General features: G+C 45.6%; 1 protein-coding gene across 1 annotated transcript in view; it reads right to left on the reverse strand.

The window, feature by feature from the left end:
- Nucleotides 1–1,262: 1,262 nt before the first annotated feature.
- Nucleotides 1,263–23,713, reverse strand: part of PIGN (phosphatidylinositol glycan anchor biosynthesis class N) — a 172,591-nt gene continuing 150,140 nt past the window's right edge. The window contains exons 27-28 of the mRNA XM_056854987.1: nt 19,480–19,532; nt 1,263–1,380 (exon numbers count right to left, since the gene is read on the reverse strand). Coding sequence (XP_056710965.1) covers nt 1,263–1,380; nt 19,480–19,532 — 171 coding nt within the window. The remainder of the gene's footprint in view (nt 1,381–19,479; nt 19,533–23,713) is intronic.

Below are 23,713 nucleotides of genomic sequence, written 5' to 3' on the forward strand. Positions count from 1 at the left end.
CCCCGGCCAGGAGCGCCCTGGGAGGGCCTTTGCAGGGCCGGGCGCGATCGCTGCCGGGCGCGCCCGGCTCCTCCTGGCCGGCACCGGCCTCGGAGGGCCTCCTGCAGCTGCTGCAGGGGCGCGCCGCCGCTCCCGCCAGGCATGCGCGGCTTCCCCTGGCCAGGACCGGCCTGGGAAGGCCTCCTGGGCCGTGGGGGGGGGGGGGGCGCCACAGCCTTCGCCAGGCCTGGAGCGGCCTAGGAGCGGCCTGCGGGGCCTCTCGGGCCACTGGGGGCCCCCTGCCGCCACCTCCTGCCTCTGGATAAGGTAAGCCTGCTGGGGGGGGAGGGGTTATAAGCCGACCCTCGGCTTATACGCGGGTGCCTAATTTTTCCCCATTTTTGGGGAGAAATTAGGCACCTCGGCTTATACGCGGGTCGGCTTATACACGGGTATATACGGTAAGTGTTTTAGTCAGAGCAGGGAGGAATTTCAGTCCTTGCTCCACTATGCATCTTCTTGATAGCCTTGGGGCAAACCACTGCCTATCCTTCTAGTGTAACTCAGAGGATAAGGATAAAATGTAACTCCTGAGCTCTTCAGAAGGGTGAGATCCCAATGCAACAAAATCTCATCTTTGGCTGCATTCACGGTGAGATCTGGGTGTTTCAGGTGCATTTGAGGGGGGGACACTCAATAAACAACAGCAACAAAAAGTAAAATTAACCCACCGCATTTTCTTATTAAAAAAAAACAAATTGTCTTAAAAATGTAAAAGGATACATGCATCCTTTAAAACATAAAAGCACAATTAAAGTTTGTTCAGGCTTATCTCACATATGAAAGTCTCCAATTGTGGTCTTTTCCTTGGGAATAAGCAAAGACCTACAATGAATCACAACAGAGCAATATTGACCTTCCCGCACTCCAGTCCGTTACTAATTCCAGAAGGGGACACTGATTGAGAGACCTGGGGGGCAAAATAATGCTGGCTTAGCCTACCGGCAACATGCTTTGGTAATGAGCGTGTACTGCTTTCCAGGGTGACTTCTTAGATGTCCTGGCGACTATCTGCTTCACAACTGGGCTATTAAGCAGGACATACAATGCACCACATTTCATGTGTGTGTGGAGATAAGATTCAGATCCTAAAGGAAGAGTGTGTGTGTGTCAAGGTGCCATCTGTAGCATCAAGTTTCCCAGGGATTCCTGACAGTCAACTTTATTCGTCCCTCAGGTTGACTGAAGGTTTCGAGAAAAAATGACACATCTCCATCATTTGGTCACGATGAATGGTGCTTGGTTCCTTCCCACAGTCTTCTTGTGGTCAGCAGCTGGGCCAGTCCACTTAAAAGCATCAAGAAGATGGCGAAGGACATGACAAGGACATAGTGGCTAATGCTGCAGACAGACAGAAAAATATTGGTTAGAAAGAAAAAGACCATAAGTCAAGATGGTTGTGGGTGTTTTTTGCTGTCAAGTCACAGCTGCCGTATGGCGGCCACCTGTAGGGTTTTCGAGGCAAGAGGCATTTGGCAGAGGTCTGCCATGGCCTGCCTCTGCGTGGGCCGAGAGAGTTCGCAGAGAACTGTGACTGGCCCAGGGTCACCCAGCAGGCTTCATGTGGAGGAGTGGGGAATCGAACCCGGTTCTCCAGATTAGAGTCCGCCGCTCTTAACCACTACACCACGCTGTCTCTTAAGTCAAGATGCTTACCGGAAACCAAGTTTACCAGTAAATTAGAACAAGATAATCTTGACACCGCCAGACAGGTCTATTACTCAATATCAGTTCATTAACAGAGTTAGCCATAGCAATGCAGATTGCAGAGACAACACAAAAATCATAGGCAGATTTAACCTCTCAACATGCAGGGTGTAACAAGCCAGAAAGAAATGCAAACTACTTAGAACTGCTTGGAATACCACTACTACCCAAACCGCTATGCACACTGATTGCTACATGTAGGATTCAGACCTCTGAGCCACCACAAATGCCCCTTAAGTCCAAGTGCGGTTAGGCAGCATACTCTGGGGCTTTTTCATGGCTACCACATTTTGAAACAGATCACCAGAACAGATTTCTCAGCCTAGAACCCCTACAGTTCACTAAAAAATCTACCTAAGAAAGGCCCCTTTAACACATTCACAGCTTTGAGTCAGAGTAACACAGACTGGATTTACTTCTAAATAGGGTAATGGAAGCTACCAAGCTGATGGTGTTGCTCATGTATATATTTCACTTCATATAACCTAGCAAGAGAGTGAGCACTGGATTATTAGGGAGAGGGAGTGTTGATATCAGGTTTTGGAGGATCAAACAAGTATAGAGCTTAAGATCCAGGTTTTGGATCACCTCGACAATGCATTACAGAGATTATAAAATAAACCAGATTCTCGTGCTAACTGGAGCTTGAGACACCGAGGTCTCAATCTAGAACAAGTTATTCGTGCTTAAGTACCACTGAAATAAAAGACAAGTTAGTCGCAACTGACCTGCCCAATAGAAGATGATAATGACTAACTTCCTCTGGATGAGAATCAGTCAGTGAGTGAGAGTGGGAGAGAGACACACACATCTGGGGGAAGATAGATTAAAACTTCCCTCATAGGAACACATGAAGCTGCCTTATACTGAATCAGACCCCTCGTCCACCAGTCAGTATTGTCTACTCAGACCGGCAGCAGCTCTCCAGGGTCTCAGGCAGAGATCTTTCATGTCACCTAATGCCTGATGCCAGGGATTGAGCCTGGGACCTTCTAGTATGCCAAGCAGATGCTCTACCACTGAGCCACAACCCCTCTCTAGGAAACAGACTATTGTACCAATTCCAAACTGATCAGGATATTTGCTTTTAAACATACACAAGCTCTTGATTTTTTAATGTGCAAAACTCACTCAAGCTTCTTGGAACAGGGTAGTTAACTGAGAGAATCCCTCTTTAGGAGCACAGATAGTTCTTTCTATACAGCAAATCTGAATTTGTTTCACAGTAGGGTGTTAAATTAACATGATCTGAAATTTTAGTAAGTCTTTTCTCCTGATGCAAGGCATCTCTAAGATCGGACAGACTGAACCACAGGTCAAAGCCGACACTCCGCTTATGACAAATGCAGTTCTTTCGACTTCTGAATCACTATGAAGATGTGTGGAGCATGAGCAGCATGAAGGAAGAAAACTATCCTCAAGATTTTATTAATAAACAGGTCAAACAGCCATCAATCAAAGTGCATTCGATTGCCTCAAGGAGCTGGTGAAGGGAATAGCAATGTTTTAAATTATATTAAGAAAACCATACTGCTCTTCTTTAAAAAAAAAAAAAAAAGATGGACCCCCCCCCCCATAGCTGCTAATTGGGAAAAAACACATCTGAGCCCTTTTGCTGCTGCCGCCGCCCTTCTACAAAGAAGGTGCAAGTTCAGAAGCTGATAATATTCAGTCCAGTTTGTCAAAGTGCAGGCAGGAGTTGCCTGAACAGCCAGGTCAGCAGCCTTTGGACTTCGCAGTTCACGGGAACACTTAACAGGGAACTGATAACAGGAACCTCTCTTAAGAATCAAGCCTAATCTCCCAACCCAGCTGCCATGGCTGAATGTTTTTTTTTTTGGGATGGTGGGGGACACTTCAGGATTGCTCAAAAATGAGATTTGCAGCTGGATTTGGGTTAAAAGCCTTCTATAGAATAACTCTAAGGATGCAAAGCAATATAAGTGTTACAAAATTATGTACAATAATCCGCAGTACATTCAAATATCACAATGCTCTAAACGTCTGCTTTGTGAATATGCAAAGTGCAGCCGTTGCACAAAGCTCCTTGAGGATAGCCAGTGTCATGACTCCCGATCTCCCCAGAGCTGTATCACTAGCTGCTGGACTCTCAAAGGTAGACAAAACTGGTTCCTGTGAACCCTTCACTGGGACAGGGATCCGGTATTCTTCCTGTTTCGATAGGTTCTTCATCAGGGTTCAACATGGACTGCGAAATGGCGAGTTCACATGCTGAGTGGAACATGAATGTTCTCGTGGAGGCTGGCAACCCTATGCCAGGGGAGAGTGGAGATTTCAACCTGGGTTTCCCAGATCCTAGCCTGACACACTAACCTGTACACTATCCTGGCTCTGCTGTAGTTTGACTCTTAGGCAGGCCACAGCCCAAGCGTTCTAATCCTCAGGGCTCCTTCATATATAGAATTTTCATACATTATTATCTTCAAGTTGTGCCATGAGTATTGTACTACAAATGGTCTGGTGTGGAACTATGCAAAATATAAGGTCCTGGTATTCTCAAAGTCCTGGAAACCACTTAAATGGATAATTGGTGGCAACTCACTTGAGCAGGTCAAATATTTTATTTAGGCATTTATTTCCATCATAATGCATCTTGGAAAACCCATTATCAATTTGCAACTAAATCAGCAGAACTCAGCTCATTAGCAATCATTCGGGGGTTTTTCAATAGAGGAAATCAATATATTCCTGCTGCCCTTAAGGTCTTTAACGCCAAAGTCAACGCGCAATTGCTGTATGGTATTCCTATCTGGATTAGTGCACTAGGTTATCCACTGGAACACACCCAAGCCAAATTCCTCAGAAAAATAATGGGTATGCCATGTTGTGTCCCATATGTCGCATTGTGCTTGGAAACTGGCCAAATGCTACTTGACACAAGAGCGTGGTTCATGACTGTAAAATTCTGGTTACGCCTCCACCTCAAGGCAGATTCCTCTTCCCTTATTTATTATATGTTCATGGAGTCACATGCTTCTAAGTGGCTTCAACATATTGAGAGCAAAATTAAATCTATTGGCTTTAACTTCGACTCCTTGCTTATGCTTACTGAGGCAGAAGCTTTTCAAAGGATAAAATGCACACTTAGATATAGGACTTCAAGACCTAAACAGCGCTGCTAATAAAACATGCTCCCCATCAAATTTAGAGGTATCTTTTGACTTTTATCAGCCCTCCCCATACTTATATCACCTGTGTGAACCTTCTCAACGTAGAGCCATTTCTCTGGCCAGATTTAATGTTTAGCCATCTGCGCTACTAGAAGGCAGATTTCGGAAAATCCCTCTGTCTGATAGGCTTTGCCCTTGTGGCAACAATTGTATTGAAACGGTAGCTCATGTCTTATTTTACTGGAGTTTCTACACAGAATCTTGTAACGAACTTTTAAGCCCCCTGTTGGTTAATAGACAGAAAGTCTCAGATTCTTTTAACGTTTCCTATTTATTGAACAATCGTTTGCCCCATATATTGGAGACGATGGCACCGTTTTTAGTTTGTTTTAAAAGCCCGTCAAACAGTTAATTAGATGGCAGGATCAACAAACAGCGCTTTCGATGTAACTGTCTTTTAACTGTTCTGTAAAGGGCACTTTTTAATATCTCCATTCCTTTTGTACCCTTCTGTATTATGCTTTTATGCCAATAAAGGAATGATGATGATGATGATATCTTCAAGTAGAAGCTCAATGTGGTTGCATGAAAGGAGGCTCTACTCTGCAGGAAGTCTATGGCCTGGGTAGCTGTTGTGCCTGGCAGGTGCCCAAAAAGCCTTTCGGTAGCAAAATAAGTTCTCAGACCTCTTGTTCAATATGAGTCCTATACCACCACCACCACCCCGCATGCAGAAAGTCAGCCCTCACCGGCAGCAACACTCCTGGCTCTCAGGCAGGGATCTTCACAACTCTGCTACGCAAGATCCTTTTGTGAGGGCTAGCAGGAGTTGGTAGCGTCCAGCTTGGCAAAAGATAAAAGCTTGGGTGGCCAAATGGGCGGTCCAGAGGGCCCATCTGGCCTCCTTACTTCTCCCACCATTTAGAACATCTTGCAGTAAAAAACTGGGCTGCTAACCCCTCACTTCTCTACTTTGCTTGTAAGACCTTGGTCGGCATGCAGCTGATCACAGTTGGAAAACTAAGAAGTTCTAGTCAGATAAGAAGTGTGAAAAGGTCAAAGCAGAGGGGGAAATCAGCTTAATTCAGGAATGTTACCCAGGTTAGTTTTGGTTAGAACTCTATATATGCTGTTTTTGTTCTTTTAAAAAAACAACACATTTATTTATTTTTAAAAATGCATCCTGCTCTCCTCCCACCGAAGGGGATAAACATTGTAATCTGCAACAGTTCCTGTGGAATTAATTATACCAATTGGGCTCTAAGGAGCACCAGAAGCAGAAGTTGAGATGACTTTGTTGCAAATAATTCTTCCCTTTAATTGCATCCCCCTTAGTTGGGTTAAAAAAAAATTCTATTTTCACTTCAGTCTGGCAAGATGCAGTGAAGAGTTAGATGTAATTTCTAAGTGGCTAAAATCTATTTCTGGTCTCCGTTACCTGGACTAGCCCTTTTGAACAAAATGCGGAAGAGAACCACTTGGAATTCCATATCATCCCACTCCAAAATGGGGACTAACTCTGAGCTGTATACGTGCAAAGCAGATGTTCTCTTGTTTTGCGACAGCTGCTCAGCAGAGACTGGACAACGGATTGTCGATTGTTGTCGGGCTAATTAAAGCTTACAAATGGAACTGCTAACCAGGAGAAAGGAGGCAGTGTGAGTTTTGAAGCTGCTTATGAATTCAGGATTATCAGTGGGAACAGGCTGGGATTTGAGGCTGCATCACAAAAGCACTTCTCAGAACTCTGGATGCCCTCCAGTTCCTGATGTGGAGCATGTCCACTCTCTTTCCTCCTGAGCTGGTTATCCAAAGATACAGAGAAGGCTGGTTTCTTAGGGGTCTTGCTACTGACATGGTCTATGCCGAAACTGTTTTCACTAGTACACTATTCCGCCTTCAAGGAATCCTTCCCCAAACAACCCTTTGGGGTAAGTGAGGCTGAAAGAGAATTACTGGCCCAAGATCACCCAGCAAGTTTCACAACAGAGAGGGGATTGGAATCTGGATCTTCCAGATAGCAGTATAACACTTTGTTAATTCACATACAGACAGAAATTTGAAATGCCATCCCCTGTGATCAGCCAGGATGCTGACTCCATTCCTGGGAGTGCGAGTCTCACTTAACACCAACCAAACGGGGAGAGGGATTGGACTCACTGGGTTGGGAATGTCATAGGCTGCTGAATATGGCAGAGCTCTTTAAACATTCTACTAGAACCACAGAAGACCTTTCCCGCTCAGGTTCATCACACGGGGCTAACACAACGTTTAAAGGCGTATGGTGGTAGTTGGGGGGCAGAATCAATAGCCCAGAGTGCCAATTCCATGGGAAAGATCAACACACTGGAGCCTCACCCATATGACTGGAGGCCTTCGAAAATCACAGCCGTGCTGTGGAATGAGCCTATGGAAAAGTGTCTCCTGTAGTACTAGTGTATCCTTTGAGTACTGCGTGAACAACAACACCCTCAGGTCTACGGCCAGAAAACACTGGGCAGGGGAGGGAATGGGGAAGATCATGCTAGCGTACTCACAACAGCTGAATACCATCAGGGCTGAATTTGTGTCTCAGCTGCTTGTAGGTACTTAGGCTGGGTGCGGCCAGAGGTACCAGCCAATTGGCAAGAGGAGGCAGAGGAGAGCTGGTTTTTATATGCCGACTTTCTCTACCACTTAAGGGAGAATCAAACCAGCTTACAATCACCTTCCCTTCCCCTCCCCATAACAGACACCCTGTGAAATAGGTGGGGCTGAGAGAGCTAGTAGAACTGTGACTAGCCCAAGGTCACCCAGCTGGCCTTATGTGTAGGAGTGGGGAAACCAACCCGGTTCACCAGATTAGCGTCCTCCGCTCATGTGGAGGAGTGAGGAATCAAACCCGGTTCTCCAGATCAGAGTCCGCCGCTCCAAACCACTGTTCTTAACCACTACACCACGCTGGCTTTCTGTATGGTGGAGCTATTGGCCCACAGGACGGGGCCTGCATCCAAAACAAGCCCAGGGATCAGTTCGCATTTTTATTCTTTTATTTCCCCCTTTAACTGTTTAACTTGGTAGTTGTTCCTTTATTTTGGCATTTTCTGTAAGCCGCTAGGGGTCCCATCAGGGAGAATATCAGCACAGAAAACCATAATAAATAAAATATGAGCCTTCGACTTTTTTAGTTACTTTCTCATTAAGTTGTAAACCTGGTTATTTCCAGAATGCCCAGGAAGGACGCTTTGGGACTGCTAGATTTCATAGCTATGGTTCACGCGGCACCCACAAGGTGTTTTTATATTTATAACAACAATACTATGTATTATTTATAATCTGCCTCAAATGTACTCGATGTTTTACCAAAACAAAACGAATACAATCTCTACCCAGCCAGCTCACAGCTGAAAAGAGCACAAGGGAAGAAAAAGAACAATGTTCCTCTGCAAATAAATAAATAAAAATGAAAAGTACACATGCTCAGAGAACATGCCAAGCTTTGAGGAAGTGAAGCTCAGTAAGGCACACTGGGCAGAACTAAGAGGCTATGAAGACCCAGGCCACAGAGCTGGTCCTCCCGTCTTCAGTAATTTGCCAGTGCAAGCAGTGCACAGAAATGCAAGTGTGTGCAATGTTGCCATGTACATGAGGGATGCACAGTGTACATGAGAGATGCACAGTCTCCATGCTAACTTTTACAGAGTTAGCATGGAGAGCCAGCAAGGTGTAGTGGTTAAGAGTGGTGGTTTGGAGCGGACTCTAATCTGGAGAACTGGGTTTGATTCACCACTCCTCCTCCACATGAGCGGCGGAGGCTAATCTGGTGGACCAGGTTGGTTTCCCCACTCCCACACATGAAGCCTGCTGGGTGACCTTGGGCTAGTCACAGCTTTCTTAGAGCTCTCTCTGCCCCACCTACTTCACAGGGTGTCTGTTGTGGGGAGGGGAGGGGAAGGGAAGGTGATTGTAAGCCGGTTTGATTCTTCCTTAAGTGGTAAGAGAAAGTCAGCATATAAAAACCAACTCTTCTTCCTTCCACTATGCAGTCTTGGTATTTGTGTGGGTTCAGGACTCCCTAAGTTGCTACATAGGCTGAAGCCAAAACAGCCCCAAGTTCCGTGTGTCGGGGAAGTATTTTTTCCCTCTTCCCCATAGCACTGAGGTGCATTTGTGTACTCACCAGGTTTTCTCCAGCTTCTCCCCAACCTTCCCCAAATGGGCTTTGTGGTGAAGTTTTGGGAAAGATCTCAGCAAAGCCTGGAGGGTTCCCTCGTGGGTGGGAAATTTTGGATCTTCCCAGTCCTGCCCACATAACGGCCATTTACCCTGCCCCTGGGGTGGCCGTTCCCTCCCACTGGGGGCGCTTTTCATTTTGTATCATTAATTGTATATCATAATAATTTGTGTATCAGGTTATCTGAACACCTAACTTTCATTTTTTAAAATCAGTCTCCTGCACCTTTTTATTGCAGAGATATACCTTTCCATCAGATATCTATATAAAACCAACCTCACAGCGTTGTTAGGAAGAAACCAGGTGTCAATCTCCTAAAAGCTACCCTAAAGTCCTTGAAGGAAAGGTAATATACTAAGATACAAATCTCATGGACACTAATTGCCTTCCCAGGAAGAAGTACAGTGCCAACGTTTTAAAAACCCAAAGTTAACTTAAGAGTATGCCACATGTGAGAAAACTAACACAGAAATGGGTAAAAATCAGAATGAAATAAATCCAGAGCTCAGTAAGAAGAAAATTGGGTGGGTGGGGGGGGGGAGCACAAGCTGTACAACCTGTTGGTAAGCAGAGCTTGAAAAAGAGAAGTTCCAAAGAAGACCATTCAGAGCCTTTGAAAGTGAGAAGCAAAAAGGTTATCTGGAAGATATGAAGAAGCCACCAGAGTGAATACCAAAAATTAATGACATCACAAAAGCACCACACCAGATATGACAGCGAGGGTTACATAGTGTCAGACAAGGGCCTAGGAGAACTGAACCATCTGCCATCATTGTAGCTAACCTAGGATGAGATGGGCATAAAAAAGTAAAGGTAGTCCCGTGTAAGCACCGCACCATTACTGACCCATGGGGGTGACGTCACATTACAGTGTTTAGTAGGCAGACTTTGTTTACAGGGTGGTTTGCCATTGCCTTCCCCCATCGTCTACACTTTCCCCCCAGTAAGCTGGGTACTGATTTTATGTTGGCTACCTGAAACCAACTTCCCTCGGGATCGAACTGAGGTCGTGAGCAGAGCTTCTGGCTGCAGTACTGCAGCTTGCCACTCTGAGCCATGGGGCTGTGGGGATGGGCATGGGAGAACTGAATACCCCAAACGGAGCTCCTTGGAGGAAGGGCAGGATAAAAAAAGCCCTAGACAGACATCCTATGCTGAAACTAGTTGATGTTTGGAGCCGATCAACGACCAGAAAAAAACAGAATGACGAGAGAACCGTGGGGCCGAGCAGCTTCCCCTCAGAAATGTGCTATGAAAACACCTCAGGTCAGTTCCACACAGGGACAGGAAAAGCCTCTCCTGCTGTGGAAGCCACAGTGAGCAGGACGGTAGCATCCAGGGATGGCACCCACATGCCCTAGATGGGTTGCCAACTGCCTGGAGAAAATTATCTTGTTCCATTAATAGAGGCTTAATAGGATCTCATTTACCTTCATACCGCTGGAAGCCTCAGAGACTCACTTCTCCACACATGATCCTCCTTTCTTTTTTATTATGTGTATACATCTATATATCTTCAAATTGATGAATTACCAAATGTGCTCAGTGTCAGGCATAGGCCTGAGAATTGTATGCTGTGGTTACACCAGGTGCTGACCAAGGCCGGCTCCCAGATTGTTTTGACTTTCTCCAGTGGGAACTTCCAGAGCTTCTGACAACCCTAGGGAGGGGGGTTGCTATGGTACCCAGACTTATCTCCCTGTTGCCCATCTATTTATGCCATGTATTGAACTTATGATCTTTACTAGTGTCCTTTTGCTCCTGGCTTCTGCTACCTGTAGATTTTCTAATAAATCAGCTTTCTTTGGACTGCCTGACTGCTGAAGTCTGTTTATGGGATAATCACGGGACTAGAGCTTACATTAGGACACTAGTCTTATCCTATACTTTTCCCTGGCTGGAGCCTTGGAGGGATCGCCGGGATTTCGGGTCGGAGCTAAGGAAGTGCTCCCCGAGGACTTTTTCCTTGGCTGGAGCCCTGGAGGGATTGCCTGGAACTCGGGTTAGTTTTGGACGAGCTCCCAGAGGATTCTGACCTTCTGCGTGCTATCTGTGAGGAGGCGCGTCAGACTTGCGCTGAATCTAATCGGCTGGTCGGGTTGGTGGTGGACCAGTGGTAACGACTGGTAGTAGTGGCCCCATGGGAAACGAGGGAAGCTGACCTCCGTGCCCAAGACGAACTTTGGTGGCTGGAGGCTTTGTTGGAGGAGACGCAGCTGGCGCAAGAGGATCTTGCCCTCCTGCAGCGACTGGGGGCTGACTTCGGAGCGTTCCAGATTCCCGCTTCCCTTTCCTCCATGGCAGCCAGAGGAGGGCCCCCGGATCGGGACCAGTTCACCCCGGAAGCCCAGGATGCAGCCGCTCGGACACGCCTATGCCTTGTGGATCTACCGCCGGTGACGGAGGAAGACATCCGCAAATTACTCGAGCCGGAGTACGGCCCTTCCTCCACGGAACTCACCCAGCGGGTCAGACCGATGCTCACCAACTACCTGGAACTGAAGTTGTTGCTGCAACAAGCGGCCGAGCCGATTGTAGCGGCACTGCGGTGGCCCGGGCCACCAAATTGGAGGCGGCTTAAGCGCAGGCCACCCAGCAACGGGCGGCGGAAAAAACTTTGGTGGAGATGGCGGCCAGGGTTTAGGCTGCCCAGCAACAGGCGGCGTAGCAACTACTGACGGAGGCGGCAGCTGAGACTCGGGCCAAGGAACAGGCAGCCATGGCGGCTGGAGCACGACTGAAGGGCAGCGGGGTGGACTGGACCTCTCTCCCGTCATTTCCTTCATTCTCTCCGGACACCTACCCGCCACGGACAGTGGCCCGCCAGCAACGGCTTGCCGGAGCAGCCTCCCACTACACCTTTGTACCCGAGGGACGAGGGTACATGGAAGAGGGTGATACGGAGGAGGAGGATTCAGATGAATGGAATACCAACCTCCGCATTGGTCACCCTCGACGCACTGGGGGGACTGAGGAGGAAATTCATGCTTTAAAATACCAAAACAGAGAACTGTTGGAGCGGATGGCCCAGATGCAAGACCAAATGGATGTACTGGGGCGGGAGTACCAACACCTGCACCAGGCAGCAGCCACCGCGCTGGCCCCAGGACAGCTTCCGACGGGTCAAGCGGCACCTCCGCCAGGGGTCCCGCTCCAACCCGGGGTGCCAGGCCAGCACGCGGCACCTCCGCTGGGGGTGCCAGGCCAACCAGCGGTCCTGCTCCAACCTGGGGTGCCAGGCCAGCCTGCGGTGCCGATCGTGCCGTGGCAACAGCCTCGCCTGCGAGCACTGCCCTGTTTTCTTCACCAAGTGGACAGTTATATGAGAGAACAGGGGCATACCTTCCCCATGGAAGATAGTTGGGTGAGGTTCGTTTTGTCCCTTTTGACCAGGAGGGCTGTAGAGTGGATGATCCTACAATTTGATACTTGGGCCCGATCCATTCACTCACTCAACGAGTTTATGCGAGCGTTAAGACGACGTTTTGAGGACCCGTTCCCGGGGGAGAAGGCAAAAACTGCCCTCCTACAACTCCGTCAAGGATCCTCCTCGGTCAGGGAATTCGCTGATGAGTTCCAGAGACTTGCAAGTAAAATTGTCAATTGGGCGGAAGCCACCCGAGTGCATTATTTTCGGGAAGCCTTACATCCCTAGATTTTGAACTGGGCATATATGCAGCGAGATGGAATATCCACTTGTAGTGTCCAGACTTTAGAGACTAGTTTCAGGATTGTTGCATTTGTTAAACCTTCATTCTCTTCCACTTCTGTTTCCTCCTCCTTATGCTGTTAAATTCCTGTAGATGGAATTTAAGCTGCGCAATCCAACTGGCAAAAAGCCAAGTTAAATTCAGAAGGCGTTAATAAAGTTGTAGTCAGAAGTTATTGAAAGTTTATTCAAAGCCAATCCTGTTAGACACCTCAGTTGTGATTATCCATTAAAAAAAGAAGAGTAGAAGTACTTGCACATGTGTTGCAATCAGAGAGTCCCCGCGGCTCATCCCGGCTATCCGAAAGGGAAAGTATGGCATCCGCTGCTCAGCTGCAGCACGTCCGAGCTGTCCCCGCTGATTTCTTGGTAAGGACAGCTACTAGGACGGCGCACCTGCAGCCGCCTTATCCGCACCCCCTCTTCCACTGAGGGGTGCTGCCCGAAACGGGGGGGAGAGTTGGATTCCCCCCCCTTGGCCCTCCACCGGAGCGCTGATCGCGCTTACCGCCGCCATTCGTCTCTGACCTGGAAGTTCTGCAAGGGACTCTCCTTGCATGAACCCCAAAGTTTGGTAAAGTTTAGGATGGGGGGGGTCCAATTTTATGGGGTCCTTAAGGGGTTGCCCCCACCTCCATAGAGAAGAATTGTAGACTTTACCATGCATTTCTATGGAGGAGGGGGGCAACCCCTTTGGGACCCCAAAAAATTGGACCCCGACCCAATCTTCACCCAATTCTGGGGTTCATGTAATGAGAGTCCCTTGAAGCTACCCTGAAAATTTGGGAACTCTACCTCCAAAAATGCTCCCACAGGAGCTTCGAAAATATTTTTCCACAGACTATAATGGGCCTGAATTTTTCCAGTAAACCCGGAAATAAGATATATATATTTTGGCACAACCCTGGGCCAGCACAGAACTGGCACATGGAGTCTCTGCCTGCAGTCGCTGCAGGGTCAGAATTTTTTTGCTCTGGTGTTCTGGGAGCACCACAAGTTGTGCTCAGAAAGTGTCTGATATTGGATGGAATCTCCCCAGAAGAGTGGGGGCCATGCGGTGCTCCACCAAAGGAAAAATCCCTGTGTGGAAGCAGCCTTGGTTAAAATGCCAATTGACACATATGTGCACATCACCTGGTGGCTCACAGATGAAGGCATGAACTAACATGATATACGTAACAGGAGTGTTCCCTCTGTGATGGTCTGTGCAAGTCGTCAAGCCGTGAACATGCCTCCTAAGGCTTTTAGAGGGGGGGGGGACAAAACAGGGAGAGAAATGGGATTAATTCCTTCCTTACAAGGCCGTGCTGGATTTAGTTGTGTGGGAGAACTCTCAGCAAAAAGGCCGTGGAGGAAAAGAAATCACACTTCCAACAGAATGCAATTAAAAGCAATTCCTACTCCGTTTGTTATCACATTAAGGCAGCCCTGCCAGTAGAGCTGAGGCTATCAGGAACGAGGCCCGCCGTGCCCACGGGCAGACTGGCCTGGAAAATTAGTTTTCATGCAGGAGCAGCGTTGTAATTTTAAAAGGAAACAAAAAACCACATTTCCTGAACAAAAAGGCAGTATTCGGTTATGACAGCTTGCCAAGGGTGGATATTCTTACATCATTATTGCTCTACCTCTGCCTCAGTCCACAGTTACTGTAATATCTACCGCACAGCTTCTTCATCTTAGCATAGCATAGACTAAATAAGAACGTATATAAATCAGTGAGGACTGAAACTGCTGCTACGATACTAATACAGCAGGGCGAAACACGGAATGGACATGTGTGCTTAAGAACTAGTCTAAAAGTTCAAAAATACCATTTGGCAAAGTTGTCCTTGGACTGTGCTCCTTCCCAATGCTGGTGTGAGACTGTATGCCTGAACATTTCTCATAAACACACACTCTCATGCAGACAGAAAATATGCCAAGGCTGTTCTCCCTGGCATGAAAGCTAGGGCGGGAAGGGTTGCGTCAGTGCTTGGCTCTCGTGGCCAATCGCCACTTTGGGGTCAGGAAACAATTTTCCTCCAGGCCAGATTGGCCATGGATTCTGGAGGATTTGTTTTTTTTGCCATCTTCTGGGCATGGAGTAGAGGTCACTGGGTGTGTGGCTGGGGGTGGGGTAGATATGATTTTGCTGCACTATGCAGGGGGTTGGATTAGACGACCCTGGTGGTCCCTTCTAACTCTGTCATTCTATGATTCTATTTATAGGAAAGAACTTACTTTGTTTACATGGATAAAGCATTCACCATGCAACCCCACCTCTTTATGCAGAGGAAGGCAATGACGACACTTTTTCACACATATTTATGCAATATGGCATTTAGCATTCAGGGGGAAAGTCTATATGAAACTATCATTATTGTTACTATTAAAATAATTTAGTTGTTTCTCCAATTTTTGTCCAAAAGCAGAGTGACTTACTTAGACTATACAACAATGGTGCAGTCGAAGCCTTTCTATACATGCCCTTCCAACGACAACACAAAGGTACACTCTATAAAAAGGTGCTGTTAAAGGTTTAAGAGACAATCTGAATAGAGTTCACTTGGGTCTGCAAATGTGCAGGGGCGGGGGGAGACTCAAAAGGTGATAAAGTTCTAAAAGTGCCATTACATAAATTATGGTTATGTCCAGATCTCTTAGTGGGTAGGGTTTAAGAGTAAGTTCTCACGCTATGATTTTAAAGTCACTGGAGAGCTCATGCAGACCTTTCATCTCTAAAATCCTGTAAAAACTTTCCATTATCATTAAGACACTTAAAAACACACACACAGAATCCGGGAGCATCTTTGCAAGCAGACACTGGTATAGATCTCCCAAAACTACAACGCAGAACTATCTGAAAAAGCATTTGTGTGACTTCAATTCCAGTTATCCTGTACAGATGTCAGAACAACTCCACCGTTGTCTACTGTAAAGTTTGTCTCACACTATCTACAAGTGTTTAAGTAAAACCTACAACTGGCCTTAGAACATGTTGGTGGCACACCACAGACAACTGGTCTGCAGGCTTCCAGTAACTTGGAGAGGGGGATGCATTATTCATGGGAATTAAATTTGTATTTATTTATTTACTTCATTTAATAGGTAAAGGTGCAGGCACCGGGTCGTTACGGACCCATGGGCTGATGCCACATCACAACGTTTACTACGCAGGCCATGTTTATGGGGTGGTTTGCCAATGTCTTCCCCTGTCGACTACACTTTCCCCCCCAGCAAGCCAGGTACTCATTTTACCGACTTCAGAAGGTTGGAAGGCTGAGTCAACTTTGAGCCAGCTACCTGAAACCGACTTCTGTCAGGATCGAACTCAGGTCGTGACCAGAGCTTTGACTGCAGTTAACCCCACTGCGCCACCTGACCTTTCTCCCCAATGGGGACCAATATGGCTCACTTTATTATCTTCGCCTCTATTTTAACTTCATGTGAACCTTATGACAAAGGCTAAGGCTGAGAGTGTACGACTAGCCCAAGGTTACCCAGCAAGCTTCCACGGCAGAGTTGGGATTCAAACCTTGGTCTGATACTCTTAACCACAGCATACTTTCTCTCCTACACCCTAGTGGCTCTCTAATAAAGATGACCAGTGAATACGGGTCCTCTTCTTTGTCCCACTCAAAAATCTTCTGAATCATGGGATGCAACATGTCCCTTTTAAAATAATGGGGACTGTATCGCCCACACCTTTTCAGACCCCTGTGTTTTTCATTGCTAGACAGGCGTCGGTCCCTGCCGTTCCCAGTGATTACATCAGAGACTCTTTTGCTTCTAACTCCACTTTTTCCCCTTCCTGATCCAGCCCTGCCACACAAGGGACAACCGAAAATAAATTACAGTCTGTAATGGACAACATGTCCTCATATTCCCTCCCTACATGCATGTATATGCGGGTAGAAGAGAGACGGGCCTTCCCTCCTCTCACTGCCTGTCCCACCTCCAACATACCAGGATATGCACTTAAAGATGCAGCATTCAAAAAAGGGTTCACAAACAAACACACACACTCCAGAGACTGTAGGCTCTTAGACTGTGTGGTTGATCACCCAGATAATATTCAGGACACAGCCATGCAAATCTAGGCCTATGCACATTCACAACTGTAGATGCACATGTGCCCTATGAGGTGGTGGTGGTGCTGGTGCTGGTGGTGAGAAGGAGGAGGAAGTGAAGGAGGAGGAGAGTTGGTTTTTATATGCTGATTTTCTCTACCACTTAAGGAAGACTCAAACCTTCTCCTCCCCACAACAGACACCCTGTGAGGTAGGTGGGGCTGAGAGAGCTCTAAGAGAGCTATGACTAGCCCAAGGTCACCCGGCTGGCTTCATGTGCAGGAGTGGGGAAACAAATTCAGTTCACCAGATTAGTGTCCGCCGCTCATGTGGAGGAGTGGGGAATCAAACCCAGTTCTCCAGATCAGAGTCCGCCACTCCAAATGACCGCTCTTAACCACTACACACCCCTCTGTGGATTTCTGGAGGTAAAGACATAACAGGTGAGGGTGGGAAAGGAGGTTTGGGGGTCACTCCTGCTCCCACCACATGCAGGAGAATGATCCAGGGAGAATCATCCAAGTTAGTCCTATTTTGGAAGATTCATACCACTCTCTTTTTCACACTGTTTTTAGCTTCTGGAAGTCAATCAATAAATTTAACGATTGGTGTAAGCAAAGTTGTGGATTTTATTGCCCTTTAGGGAAAATTTGCTTTCTGTGGGCTGCTGGGCACAAGCTTTGACCTGGCATTTATTTGACTGGGCATCTAGAAAATGTGCTGTTTTCATTAAGCCAAGCCCGTTCATTCCTGGTAAGTTTTTTAACATTGTGATCACACACCTCAGACGAGAGCATCTAATAAGTGATTCAGGGCAGAGCTACAAGTTAGCAGCAACACAGGCATGCTGCTACCAGCATTGGAGTTCTTCTGTGTCTCCTCTAAAATGTGCAGCAAAACTTATTTGTATGTTGTCATACTCTGTGTTACCTTGGTATCATCCCATACCTTTGGTAAGATGAGGAAATGAATAATGTGGTGATGTCAAAAGACAGGTAAGTTTGACTGAACATCATGCAGTTGGCATTTTCCATTGGCAGCCCCGTGTTTACTGTAATGTGTAGTTCTGCCATAACTATCTGAAGAGGAAGGAGAAAATTTATTGCTAACGGAGGGGAAAATAATCAGAGTTGGCTTGGCCATTAACCGAATGTTGTGCCGCTAGGATTGGTAACAAAGTCTGGTATTACTTAATAGCCTCAACAATGATCTGTGAGAAGCCAGGGGGGAAATGGCAGGCCAATTAGGTGCATAAACAGCGCAGGGATATAAATGCCAAAACAAGACACTGTATAAAATATAGCAAGGAAGTAGCACAGTGATTAGCAGTCCTGGATAATCCAACATGCGTAATCACAGGAATTATTCCCATTGAGAAACACTGACCTTTGCCTGATCCACCAGGTAAACTGGCTACTGGAAAGAAGCTTTCCCAAACAGTATCACAAAATATTGTTTTCTGGACTTAGAACAGTTTTGTTTTTTTAATGGCTTCATGGACTACAACACCTCAAAGTGACTTTTCCTTAAAGTCTTTGAAAAAAATGGCCCAAGAGGTTGGGGGGGGGGGGAGTTTTGTAGTTGCTAGATAATCAGGGGTTGTGCTCTGAAATAATTACTAACAAACTACACCAAGGAAGTTGGGAGCAGATGCTGTGTGTGCTTAACTAGCAACAACCCTAACATACTGGCGGTAAACATGACAGCCAGCATGGTGTAGCAGTCAGAGTGCCAAATTACAAGAGGGAAGACTGGGATTCAAACCCCCAATCTGCCACCAAGCTCAATGGGTGACTGAGGACCAGTCACTCTTCCCTCATCCTAAACTACCTCACCAGGATATTCTGAGGAGCCATGGCCTTGGAGAATGGGTGGGACAGACATTTTACCAAGTAAGTGTCAACAAATAAATACTCTCTCCCTAGGTGCAGCTAAATGACTACTGAAGATGTCAGGACTGTGGATCTTTCCCTCAGGGTAAGGCACTTCCCGGGAAAAGAAATCATCCAGAGCAGATTCAAGGTGATTATGGTACTCACTCACACATTCACCTAATTGACAGAGAACAATTTCAAGATGGCAAGACATCATTTTCACCTTATTTCTGTACACAACCATCATGCCAGTTTTGCGCATCAGGAAAAGCAGCTTCACGAAACCGTGTTTTCAACCAAAGCTAAACCAATTTCTTGACATACCTAGCTGTCCTTTGGTAATGCTATTGAACTAGTTAAAAGCTGGAAACTTCCAAACAGGCCAGAAAATTCTTTTTGAAGTATACAGAAAGCAATTTGCATCTTTTCTTGGCGGGAGGGGGAATCCATCAGTTTGCTACTGTGAAAAGTAGACTGAACATGTAACAGACAACTGAAAGGGACTCATGGGAAATAAAAATGTCAACGGAGGCCCCGGTTGACAAACAGCATCACTCATTCAGTGAAGGAGCTCAAATGAGGCAGGGTAGAAATCTAAATATGTAAGTAGGTCATTACTACAATTTACATATCAGGAAGCCAGATAGTGGGAACAGTCCTTAAGCATTTGCAGGTAACGTTTTATTGAAAAGCAAAGTGTGCTCAAGCAAGGCAGATAAAACGAGGAAGAGAAAAAAAGAAAAACAGAGCCTTGTACCTTGTTCCAATATCCAGCCAGCTTCCATAATCTTTAACCAGAAAAAAGAAGTGCTGGAGGGAAAGGGAAAAAAAAAAGAACAACTTTGGTCAGTCAATAAATGTTGCACAATGACAAGATCATGACAAAGCAGAAACCTGTGTTCCAAGCTGCTTAGTCAGGGCTTTTAAAATCTGAAGTAACACCAGGGCAGAATCCAATGGAGAATGTTTAACTGAATCACAAACGGGTCAGGAAACAAGTCATTAGGGAGGTAGACTTGAGCAGGGGAGATGGAGGTTCAAATTCCCTGCCGAATCCTCTGGCCCAAACCAGTTTTACAAGGGTTGTGTGCACTGGGCAACTGGTGAAAGCAGCCGCCTGACATCTTCTCCCTCCACTACATCTTCTGTAAAAGACAATGCGCTATATTACTGTGGTTGGTTCCCTTGTCCCTGCTCCACTCTGTCAGCTGCTTTTTGTAGGTGATTTCATGTTTGTGTCTTATTTTAATGGACGTTACAGGGGAGATGATGGGCTTTTCCGCACGTGTTATTTCCTCACTGGTGTGCCCGTATTGCATCTTCCCCCTTCCCCTTTCCAGCACATGTTTTGCTCCCTCTAGTGGTTGCTTCAATATTTCATCACTATATCTCCAGCTTATTGACAAAAACAATTAAAAAGCTCGTAAATAAACTGGAGATACAGTGACGAAATATCGGAGGGAGCAGAACATATGCAGAAAAGGAAAATATCTGATGCAGTATGGGCACACAAGCAAAGAAAATAAGATGTGCAGAAAAGTCCATTGAGTGGCAGCTGTCAGTGATCACTCTACACCCCTTTATCTAGCCTGGCCCTCTGGTCTTCAGCATATCATTCTTCCTCAGCATTAGTTTTGTATATTAGTAGAACTGTTATCATAAAGTGCTCTGTACATCAAAAGGGGTATAGAGGCTGTGAATTCTGTGATTGCTAACCAACCCCTATGTCGTTTTGGCCTCTCTGAGCTCTAAACAGAAGTACCATACATGGAAGAACCTAAAATGCCAAGCTGCTGGTTGATAAGGAGGGCTCTCCCTCAAAGATGAAATGGAACGTATTTCTAAGAAAATGGGCATAGGATTGGGATGCATGGGGTGGGAATTTTTCCCACAGGTTTCAAAGGGGTGTGGACAGCAGCCTCAGTCTGGTCCAAGTCACTGGAGCTAAGTTCACATGTAAAACGAAGCCCTCCCCCCCTTATTCCTTCCTTCCCTCCCCAGTGTGATGTTTTGTTATGTTTTTTCTGCCTCCATTCTCTCAACTGCCCCCTCCCCCCAGGATTGTGAGACATCGGTAAAGGGGCATGGAAGCACAAACACCCTAGATAACATCCTCCCTAAATGTGGAGATTCTTGGTGCCATTGGGGTGGGATGGTAGTTACTGAATTTTAAATTGGCTATACTGTATTGTATTTATATTTTAGAGAACTGTGATTATGATGTATTTTATATGATGTTAGCCACCGTGAGTCCAGTTCACTGGGGGAGGGCGGCATACAAATAAAATAATAATAATACAAAAATAAAAAAGTTTTGACAACTCTTTTCCACATGGACTGCCCAAGGCAATTAACATACAATAGGACACACTAAGGACAGATTTGCATTACTAAGTTCAAGTCAATGTGAACCAGAATAATTATGGGTTGAAACCAGAAATATTATCAAGGAAGAGTGTGCAAAGACTATTCCTGTCGCCAAAGGAATAGCCTTGATGGATGACTGATGAAACTCTTACCTTTGCTAAAGATAAACGAGAATCAAAAGTAAAAAGTGACAGAAGTAGAATCTAAATGCAGCGTTCCAGGGACTGGCACATAGAGACAAAGAGCACTGTTATAATAACCAGTGTAAAGAAACAGAAGAGAACAACAAAAAAGGAAAGACGAGAGACCTGTTTCACAAGATCCAAGAAATCAAAAGGAAATTTAAAGCATGGATAGGCATGCTGAAAGATCAACACAAAAATACATTAACTGAACAGGACCAAATAAAGGAAATATGAGAACAATACACTGAAGAGCTATACAGAAGAGATGAAGGGATGACAGATTCCTTCTAAGACGAATCTTTTGAAGATGAACGTGTAATTTTAGAAAGTGAAGTGAAAGCTGCACTCAAAGCAATTGGGAGAAACAGATCACCAGGTGTAGAAGGGATATCAATAGAGCTATTTCAAGCCACAGAAAGGGAGTCCATCAGAAGCTTAATGAGAATATGCCAACAAATATGGGAAACAAAACAATGGCCCACAGACTAGAAACAAAAAGGGCAAGAGTCCAGTAGCACCTTAAAGACTAACAAAAATATTTTCTGGTAGGGTATGAGCTTTCGTGAGCCACAGCTCACTTCTTCAGATACAGCTAGAATTCTAGCTGTATCTGAAGAAGTGAGCTGTGGCTCACGAAAGCTCATACCCTACCAGAAAATATTTTTGTTAGTCTTTAAGGTGCTACTGGACTCTTGCCCTTTTTGACTACTGCAAACAGACTAACACGGCTACCCACTGTGAATTAAAGACAGATGGATTCACATTCTAGCTGTATCTGAAGAAGTGAGCTGTGGCTCACGAAAGCTCATACCCTACCAGAAAATATTTTTGTTAGTCTTTAAGGTGCTACTGGACTCTTGCCCTTTTTGACTACTGCAAACAGACTAACACGGCTACCCACTGTGAATAGACTAGAAACACTCAGTCTACATTCCAGTTCTGAAAAAGGATTAGTCAAAGCCTGCAGCAACTATTGGACCATTGCATTAATTTCTCATGTGAGTAAAGTTTGCATGCTCAAATTCTTATAACAAAGACTGGTACCATATACGGAACGAGAAATGCCATATGTTCAAGCTGGATTCAGAAAATGAAGAGGCACTAGAGATCATATTTCAAATTTGCGGTGGTTACTGGAGTATACAAGAGAATTTCAAAAGAAAATCAGCTTCTAAATATTGTCGAAGGCTTTCACGGTCAGAGTTCATTGGTTCTTGTAGGTTATCCGGGCTGTGTAACCGTGGTCTTGGAATTTTCTTTCCTGACGTTTCGCCAGCAACTGTGGCAGGCATCTTCAGAGTAGTAACACTGAAGGACAGTGTCTCTCAGTGTCAAGTGTGTAGGAAGAGTAATATATAGTCAGAAAGGGGTTGGGTTTGAGCTGAGTCATTGTCCTGCAAAAGCAAAATGTTCGACAGTGTGGATCATGAAAAACTATGATTGGTTTTAAAAGGAACGGGTGTGCCACGACATCTGAATGCTTTGATGTGTAACCTCTACTCTGGATAAGAGGCTACTGTTAGGACAGAACATAGAGAAACAGAATAGTTTCAAATTGGCAAAGGAGTCAGGCAAGGAGGCATTTTATCTCCCTTTCTCTTCAATCTATACACAGATCATAAGGAAACTGGATTAGATTTAGATGACGGTGGAGTGAAATTGGTGGAAGGAACATTAACCATTTGAGATAGGCAGATGACACCCCATCACAATCAGAAAATAATGAAGACTTCAAATGACTACTGATGGTTAAAGCAGAAAGTGCCAAAGAAGGATTACATTTGAACAACAAGACAAAAAATTTTTGAACATCAACAAGGCTACTGGGGAATTATACAAATTTAAGATTAATGATGAAATAATTGAAATTAGTAAAGATTTTCTATTCCTTGGTTCAATCGTCAACCAAAAGGGAGATTGCAGCCAAGAAATCAGAAGGAGATTGAGATTGGGAAGGGTGGTCATGAAGGGTGGGGGGAGGGAAATCCTTAAGTGTAAGGTTAGATTCTAGTCCAGTAGCACCTCAGAGACTGACAAGATTTTTGGGGTATAAGTGTAAGGATGTGTCACTGGCAACCAAGTTAATTCATGCCATAGTATTCCCCATTACTATGTATGGGTGTGAAAGTTGGACAATGAAGAAAGCTGACAGGAAGAAAGTTGATTCATTTGAAAGTGGTGTTGGAGCAGACTTTTACGGATACCGTGGACTGCCAAAAAGACAAATCTAGGTCAAATCAAGCCTAAACTCTCCCTAGAAGCTAAAATGACTAGACCAAGGTTAACATACTTTGGTCGCATTATGAGAAGACAAGAGTCCCTGGAAAAGACAATAATGCTAGGAAAAGTTGAAGGCAGCAGGAAAAGAGGAAGATCCAACATGAGGTGGAAGGAAGCCACAGCCCTCAGTTTGCAAGACCTAACCAAAGCTGTTAACGA

This window comes from Euleptes europaea, chromosome 8 (assembly GCF_029931775.1).
Source record: "Euleptes europaea isolate rEulEur1 chromosome 8, rEulEur1.hap1, whole genome shotgun sequence".
Lineage (NCBI taxonomy): Eukaryota > Metazoa > Chordata > Lepidosauria > Squamata > Sphaerodactylidae > Euleptes > Euleptes europaea.